Genomic DNA, 8,910 nt, shown 5'->3' on the forward strand with positions numbered 1-8,910 from the left:
ATGCAAAAGTTACATTTTTAGAAAAGTTATATATATCTAGCTAGGAAAGGAAGAAGAAGAAGAAAAAGAATGAGAGGAAAAAGGAAAATAAGAAGAGGAAGAAAGGAGAGGAAGAGGAGAGGAAGAAGAGGAGAAATAAATAAGAAGAAGAAAAAAGAAAAAAAAGGAGGAGAAGAATAAAGGAATAGAGGAGAAGAAGAGAAAATAGAATATCGGATATTCCTTTCTTCTTCTCCTCCTTTTTTTCTATTTCTATTTTCTCTTCTTCTCCTCTATTCCTTTCTTCTTCTCCTCTTTTTTTTTCTTCTTTTTTTCTTCAATCTTCTCCTCTATTAATATTTTCTTCTCCTCTTTTTATTTCTTCTTCATCTTCTTATTTTTTATCGGATATGTCGTTGTTGATATACCCCGTGTCCCGATAACTTCAACACGGGGGAGGGGGGGGGGTTCGACCTACCCCCTCCCCGATAACATTATTTTCCCATGTATGTATGTCGTCGTTGTCGATATAACCCCCTCCCGGATAACTTCGACCGTGATAACTTATACCACGGGAGCACCCCCGGCCCTCTCGCTCGACCAAAACTCTCGAGGACACCCAAACCCTAGAAAAAAACGTTGTCGGTCTCCTACCCCCTCCTGTCGCGCCCCTACCCTTGAAGCATTGCCGAGGCCACCCCAAACCCGGAATAAGCTAGGTCTGCGTTTGCACTAATATATCCACCTGCTGTCATGTTTGTGTAATAATTGCCATGTTGTAATATTTGCAGAAACAATGGAGCACGGACGAGACGAGGAAGCAGAAGAGGTGTTGGGGGACATAATCTTAGCCGGAGGTGATGTCTTGTCGTATCTTAAAGACAATGATGGTCTGGAAGAACAGGGTGAATAAGCAGGCTACGGTGATCGAAGAGTGGAGGAGGAAAGACGTGATTATGATGGCTCCGGTGACCCAATGCTGGTGCAAGAAGGAGCCCGTGGTGACGGCTCCGGTGACCGAACAGAGTCCGGCCAGGTAAATATATTAGTTAAGCCTGTGCTGACTAGCTAATTGATGCATTCATTGTTTTGGTATGTACACATATTAATTAACTCTCGTCTTTCTTCTTTTTTCTAGCCCTCCAGATCGAGCACAACTTCGGTAAAGAGACGAGGCCCGAAGAGAAAGTTGCACTCGGATGAAAGGTTTGAGATCACAGCAATCGCGCACGACGGCCAACCGATTGAACCCATCCGGACAAAGGAAGCATTTACTGCTCAGTGCGGGGTTCTTGTTAGGGACAAGATCCCGATCAGCATCCACCAATGGTATAAGCCTAAGAAGGAAGACCCTGAGGTGTCTTATGTCAATGATATGCAGAAAGATGATCTTTGGACTGAGCTGAAGGCAAATTTCACCCTACCGCCAGAGGAGGATCCGGAGAAGCCAGTTAAAGAGCAATTAATCAAGTCTCATGCTCTTAAGAAGATGGCAGACCTATTCAGGAGGTGGAAGAATGAGCTGAAAACGTTTGTCGACAAAGAAGAGACACCAGAATTCATCGGCAAATATGAGAAGATCAGAGATCACTGGCCCGCATTTGTGGCCCACAAGACATCGGAAAAGAGTAAGAAGTTGTCAGCGACAAACAAGAAAAATGCTGCGAAGAAGAAGCTTCACCATCGCACGGGGTCAGGTGGCTACCTCAAAGCCCGGCCTAAGTGGGCCAAGGCTGAGAATGATCTGCTTGATAAAGGGATCGAACCAGAGACAATGAACTGGCCAGACCGTTGCCGGACTTGGTTCTTCGGGGCTGGCGGAAAATTGGACCCTGTATCAGGGAAGTGCGTTTGGACGGACGACCTTTTGAGAATACCAATCAAGAGGCTTCAGCACTATATCGATGCAGCGCAGCAAGGGACGTTCGTTCCAGACAGAGAGAACGACGAGCTCACAAGGGCCCTCGGGAATCTTGAGCACCCTGGACGGACACGAGGCACGCCAGGCTCCGTTCCGTGGAAGGCTGGTTTTCCGGACGCAGGCGGTTACAAAAGCCAGGAGAGGAGGAAAAAGTGGAGCAGACCCAATTTCAGAAGCTGCACGAAAGGGTTCAAGCGCTAGAGGAACGAGACGTAGCTCGCAGCAATCGACCTGCCGAAACTACCCCCGAAGCAACCCCGCCATCTCAGCGGAGAAGCAGCGTGGCTTCCACCGAGCTGCTTCAGCCGGAGCATGTCTTGACGGCTCCTGCTAGCTACCCCGTGGATGCTATCACGGAGTCTCAACATTGCCACCTTATGACGCAATGGCAGAACTTCAAAGTCAAGGCGGCTGTCAGCTCTGTTCGACCTCCTGAACCCGGCGCAACTTTTCACTGTCGTCCGATTCCAGAAGGATATGCTAGGGTGACGGTGGACGAAATAACGGAGGGTTTTGAGGACCTCCAGCTTGACCACCCTACCAGTGAAGGAGAGACTCGGCTGGGTTCTGCTCTGAAGACTCCATGCCTATGGCGGAAGGAGCTCATCAACCTTCCGAACTTGACGCCTCCGGCGAGTAAGGGCACTCCGCCTCCTCCTCCGCCTCCTCCTCCGGCGAGTGATCAGGGCACTCAGCCTCCTTCTCCGTCGCGTGGCGGCACTCCGCCTCCTCCTCCGGCGAGTGATCAGGGCACTCAGCCTCCTTCTCCGGCGCGTGGCGGCACTCCGCCTCCTTCTCCGCCTACGCCGGCACGCCCGAGCAGCCAGCCTCCTCTTTCTCCGCCTCGTCAGCAAGGGCGGAAGAGACCCGCCGCCACTCCGGCTGCTCCGGCGCGTCGTAGTCCTTCTCCTCCGCCTCGTAAGCAAGGAAAGAAGACAGCCGCAGTCGCTCCGTCTACTCTGCCGGCGTCTAGCAGTACAACCAGAGGCGGGAGGCAATACAGATTCGGTCCTTCTCTGAAGACTCCAGAGAAGTTACCATACGAGAGGACCGAGGAGGAAACCACGAAGATCGTGTGAGCCGAAGTGATGAACTTCTTTGAAGGGGTGAAAGCAAAGAAACATCCACCTCCGGAGAAGAAGGTAGATCCGGTGAAAGCGAAGCGCACTCTGGCTGCCCTGACAAAACCACCAAAGTCTCCGCCGAGAGGCAACTATGAGCGCATTATTGGAAAGACATATGTCGAAGCGGAGCGGTCGGGAAGTACTGTCAGTGATCAAAGGTTAAAAGAACGACGAGCTGGGAAAAAAATTGCCCAGCTCGGCAAACAAGCGAACCAATCATGCCCCCCGCTCAAGGTGTCTAGCGACATCGTCGCTAATAATCCGAGGATGGTGCCCGGTTATAGCAATCTTGGAGATTACCTGCCCGACGATGTAAATTATGATTTCTTGGAGGTGGACGAACACAAATACCATTACAGGAAGCCTCTCGTCAAAGATGAAAGATCTCTAAGAACGATGATGCAAAGATTACATGATTGGTACATGAAAACCTGCAGAGAGTCTGGGGGAAGGAATACTTTGACGCTGAGAGTTAAAAAGAAGCATGACCTCTTTGGAATTGAACTGTTGAATGTTCCATTTGAGGAGTTCTTCCAGTTTTTCAATCAAAAGGCCCTTGATAAATCAACGGTCACTTGCTACTGTCTGTAAGTAGTACTACTTCTGTCATTAAGTCTCTCTATATAGGTCAGCTCTTTCATTGCATGTATTTATAATTATCCTCCCTATATTATGCAGATTGAAGATCGCCGAATTGAAGAAAAGACAAATCGGTGATATTGGGTTCATTAACACAAATCTCATAGATGCAACTGAGGTTAAATATCATGCCGAAAATACCGAGGCCAACTTGCTACGATCGTTGGTAATAAATGAAAACAAAGATATAATACTCTTTCCTTACAACTTCAAGTGAGTGCTACTGTCTTGTGCATATTCGGTTTCCCTTATTAGTCCAGGTTATAGTAATGTAATTGATGACTTATGCATGCGTGCATAGCTTCCACTATATTCTCCTAGAGATTAAGCTTGAGCAGGGAGTAGTAACCGTCTTAGACTCGAGACGAAAAGATCCCCAGGACTATGCGGACATGACTCAAATGCTCGAGAAGTAAGTTAAATCGATCATTATCCACCATATCAGCAACTTTGTTCATTTCCTGATATCAAGTAATTATTTTCTTTGTCTGGCAGGGTTTGGAGAAAATTCACCAAAAAAGCTCCGGGACTGCCGAAGAAGCTGCAATTTAGACACCCGAAAGTATGTACTATAGTAGCATGTTCCGTGCATCTCCTAGTGATTCAAGCGCTAGTTTCATCAATACCATTAGCATGCTTGCTTATCAGTTTGATTGACCTCTATTTCTTGTAAAGTGGTTGTGGCAGGAACAAGGGAATGCTTTCTGTGGATACTACATTTGCGAGTCCATCCTCCACACGACCTGTGAGCGGGGCTACTCTGACGAACAAAATGAAGTGCGTAAGCAATAATATTCATAATTTTATTTTATTACCATCATTTGTGTTGAGTTTCATTTATTCATATATATATGTATTGACCCCCTTCTTCAAATTAGATCTTTCGGATGCGGGATGAACTCCTAGCACCAGATCGTATGCGAGCAATTCAAGAGGAATTGGCGGCATTCTTTCTTGACCACGTGATCGCTGAAAACGGAGAATACTATGTGGACACTGTGTTCATATATAATTAGGAGATTATATTGTAAGAGATAATTATTGTATATATGTAGCCGGTAGTGTCGGATAGATATACGAGAACTTGTTGTTCGACCAATCTCTCGGAGAAGGAGAGGTGGTCGATATCACTTCTCTCTGTATGCATATGTTCATGACGATCTTCTGTTTCCTTCATTTGCTTACTAGCTAGCGTGTCTAGTCCTATCTATACGTATATAGTACGTAGCGTCGACCAAGCACGGAGATAAGAGAGGACACTTCTCTCTATTAATTAGCTAGCTAACACAATAAATGAAACACCTAAATTAACCCCCCAAAACCCCCAACCCCCCCCCCCTTAAAAAAACAAAAACACCAGCCCCTGAAATGCTGACGCGTGGATGCCTATTGGTCCCGGTTAGTGCCACCAACCGGGACCAAAGGCCCTCCCGCCTGGGCTCGCTGCACCGGCCACGTGGAGGCCCATCTGTCCCGGTTCGTGTAAGAACCGAGACTAAAGGGCTAGGGCATTAGTAACGACCCTTTAGTCCCGGTTCAAAAACCAGGACAAAAGGCCCTTACCAACCGGGACAGATGACCCTTTTTCTACTAGTGCTACCTTCTGCCTTGCCTTGCGAGCTTGAACCAGCAGCCATGGTGATGTTGTGGGGCTGGGATGGCAGTGAGATGGCGGCGGCGGTGTGCTTCCCGTGAGCACCGCGCTAACCCTAGATCGGTAGGGAGTGTCGGTGGGGATTGTGGCAGCGATTAACCTCGTAAGTTGTGCCCCGGCCCCCACCTCTGTTTACATAGCGCGGGTCACAGGGCCCACCAACCATGGTTTGGTTGGGCGCCCCCGATCAGGGCGCGAGTCAGGGGCCCGTTCGACCCGTTGGGTTCGAATGGGAGAGAGATCAACCTAACAGAGTGGCCATCTGTGTCCCCATGAGGTGATCCTCCGCTCAAGCACGCCGCTGGCGCTCGTGGCAGCCGCTCTAGCATAGTGGATCTGCCCTCTTTGGTGTGGTGGCGGCTGGAAGGTGGTCCGACTAGCCAGAGGGTCTTGGACCTTCAAATCCGGCGGCAACAGATATCATCCTTAGAGCATCTCCAACAGGCGCGCGCGGTTGCGCGGCGCATTAAAAAAATTCAGCGTCAAAATAGTATTTTAGCGCATAGGATGGTGTTTGCTTTACCCGGCGCTGCAAAATTTAGCGCGCTGCAAAATCAAGCATGTGCTACCAGCCGGTGCTAGGAAAAAAATTGAAGCAACATGTACGAAAAAATATAAGACAACACATAGTTCAAATTCATAGCATAAATTCAAGCCCCACACCACAAGCTAGTTCACACGATGCGAATAAGACTAGATAAAACGATGCTATGATGCAAATATAACTATATAAACGCATCAACGTAAACTACTCGTCCTCCTCGGTGGTGTAGGACGACGACGTAAACGCTTCGACCCACCGAGGATCTTCCTCATCCCAGCTTGACGCAGGTTCCAGCTTGCACTGGGCTTCCAACAGTGCTTTCTCGCGAAACAGGCTTTCACCCTGCTTTATAAATAAAGCAACATCGGAAGAAGTACACGGCCGAACGATACAAGGTGACGAGGTTGCCTTCCGCGCACGCTTGTCCGCCCGACGCGAGCTTGCTCCGCCCTCCTCTGCGCCCAGAACTCGTTCTCGGCAACGACATCCCGCGGGAAGCGCTCACGCCACACCGCCATGGCGTGCTCATCTGCCTCGGCAATGAGGAGGCGGCGCTCCCGCATCCGCTGGACGCGGCGATCCTCCTTAGTGATAAGTGGCGGGGAAGGCGCGAATTCCTGCGCCTGCTCGCTCGTCCGCACATCGAAGAAGTTCATCTGCGCCTGTGGCCTCCCGAGGCGCCACAACGCCACGTCGTATGCGCGGGCGGCCTCGTGGGCGGTCTCGAACGTTTTGAGCCCAAGGCGTGTATCACCGGAGGGGCGGAGGCGGACGTCGCGGAAGCCCGAGCTGCTCCGGGGGCGCGGCAGCATGGCGTGGCGCTAGAAGAGACGGGGGAGAAGGTGCAGTGGCGGCGGGGCGCTGGAACAGGTGGTGGAGAAGACGCGGCGGCATCGGGGCACCAGAAGAGGCGAGGAAGAAGGTGCTGGGGAGGTACGGCGACCCGCGCGCGGCTTTTAAACAGCGCGCTGGACGCCGCGGGCCAAAAATGCGCGCGATGCCGCTTTTCCCGCGTGCGTGCAATTTTTTTTCGTGCGCCAAAGTTTTGCGCGCCTGCTGGAACACGCCAAATAGCCGTTTTTTCAGCGCGCGGCTTATCTAGCGCGTCTGTTGGAGATGCTCTTATTGTTAGTTGACTGATTATGCCGCCACAAGCAAGGATGTCAGAGCAAGAGGTGGCGTGTGGCGATGTCATCGGGCAAATCCACTAGGACTGTCACTCGCGAGGACAATGTGAGACTACCGAAGCATCCCCAATTAGGATTTTGGAGGTGTTGTTGACCTTTTTCAGTCTTCGTCACGTGCGTGATAGTGGACCTTCGATGTATAGAGCCTTTGGTGGCGACCGTTACTTATCACAGTTTGATTGTCTATGTGTGCGGGCATTGTCATCACATAAGTGGTTTCTCACATCAACACTGTGCATGCAGATAGCTGTTGAGATCAGATAAAGTTGTCGCGGAAGCACATGATACCTTCGATTAAGTGGTGCTTCTTGAGTACCGATCTCGAGATCCTAGTGAAACTCCTATCTCATACCCTATGTATTGTACAGTGTCGGTGCTTCTTCATGGGTACCTTGATGAAGGCATTTATCTTGAAGCTGCTCGGACTTGATCTTTAGGGCGAAAATCTAGGATTTTGACTTCAGTGGTTACACCGGATGCAATGCAACGTTGAGCATCATTCCCTTGTTCGAGGCATTGCAACTGGAGAACCTTTTATCCATGTCCTTGTGTTGTGAAGAGAAGGTTGGTGCCGATAGTCGTTGTTGTAGTTCGTCCATTGTTCTTTTGATCGTTTTGGTTTTCTTATTTTTCTTTCACCTAGGCATAGCTACAGTTATATATGACTTCGCGCCCTAGTCGTTCTTCCGTGGAAATATCAGCAATGTAGAGGAAAAGACAATTTGAACCCCAACAAGTATATATGGTCTCCATAATATATGAATGTAGTGACCTTCAAATTCAATTTTACATGCTAATTGGAGGTATGAGAGATACTATTTCGGCTGTTTCTCCCACAAATCAACACTCACACAACCATGGAGAAGAAAAAAATTAATCGGCAACAATTGAATCACATAGAACAGTTCAGTTCCTCCGAACGTGAGGGGAATCGATTCCCCGATCAATTTTAACGAATGAAAACGAAACGCATAGCAAATCTACTGATGATTTCCGTGAGGATAATTGGGTATCGATTAGCTACGAACACGCGGAGAGTAGTGTTAGGGGGCAACCGCACAGAACCCGGTCGACAAAGAAGACAAAAGCCTTTGAGAAGAAAAGATGGGGAGAGGAAAGGAGGAAAGCACGCCGTACCTTCCTCACGCCTCGCGACGCGCTCCGGATTCACTGCCCTTGCACGGCTAAGGTAGCCACGCTACAGTGCCGCTACCTTTGCCCAACCTGAGCCGATAGATTTTGGTTCAACGCACCAGATGATGCTACAGTACGAAGCTACAGTGCAGCATCTACAGAAGCAAACAGTGCACTGCATCGGTGAACAGTCTCTTGCACAGTGAATCGATCTGGACCATTCTTTTTGGATCGAACGCTTCGCAGTGGCTAAGTCAGGCTACTGTAGCTGAGACTTAGCCACTGCAAGTCAGCCAAGCCGGGCCGCTCGTGACGATCCCTTTTTCTGCCACTATGGAACGACACTAGCTGGTGGCATGCGCGATGGAAGAATTCCGTCGGCCTCCTCTGCATCCCGTCACTATCCTTCCTCCCGCCGCTCCTTGGTAATTCACCGCCCCCTCCCACACAGCTCACCAATAGTTGCTCTGCCGCTCAACACCCTCTCACTGCCTACCGATGCTCACCGGCAGGAAGCCTTCCTCCACCACTCCACCCCCCCCCCCCCCCCCCCCTCCACCCTACGGTGGCACAAATACGAAGGGAGACGGGCCCTACCTCCATTATAAAATTCAAAAAACCCAGATGGGGAGACTGGTCGGGGTCAAGACTAGGTGGAGTAAACCCGCAATCCTAAGAGCCTGTAAACAGCGTGCGTGTGGCGCAAACAAAAAAGAAACTCACAAGGT

General features: G+C 49.8%; 1 protein-coding gene across 1 annotated transcript; it reads right to left on the reverse strand.

Moving 5' to 3' along the window:
- Positions 1 to 6,065: 6,065 nt before the first annotated feature.
- On the reverse strand, positions 6,066 to 6,673 carry LOC109784672 (uncharacterized). The gene is made up of 2 exons (XM_020343271.1): positions 6,281 to 6,673; positions 6,066 to 6,203 (listed from the first exon to the last, which is right to left on the reverse strand). The coding sequence occupies exons 1-2, from the start codon at positions 6,671 to 6,673 to the stop codon at positions 6,066 to 6,068; spliced, it is 531 nt and encodes a 176-aa protein (XP_020198860.1).
- Positions 6,674 to 8,910: the final 2,237 nt, after the last annotated feature.

This window comes from Aegilops tauschii, chromosome 7 (assembly GCF_002575655.3).
Source record: "Aegilops tauschii subsp. strangulata cultivar AL8/78 chromosome 7, Aet v6.0, whole genome shotgun sequence".
Classification (NCBI taxonomy): domain Eukaryota; kingdom Viridiplantae; phylum Streptophyta; class Magnoliopsida; order Poales; family Poaceae; genus Aegilops; species Aegilops tauschii.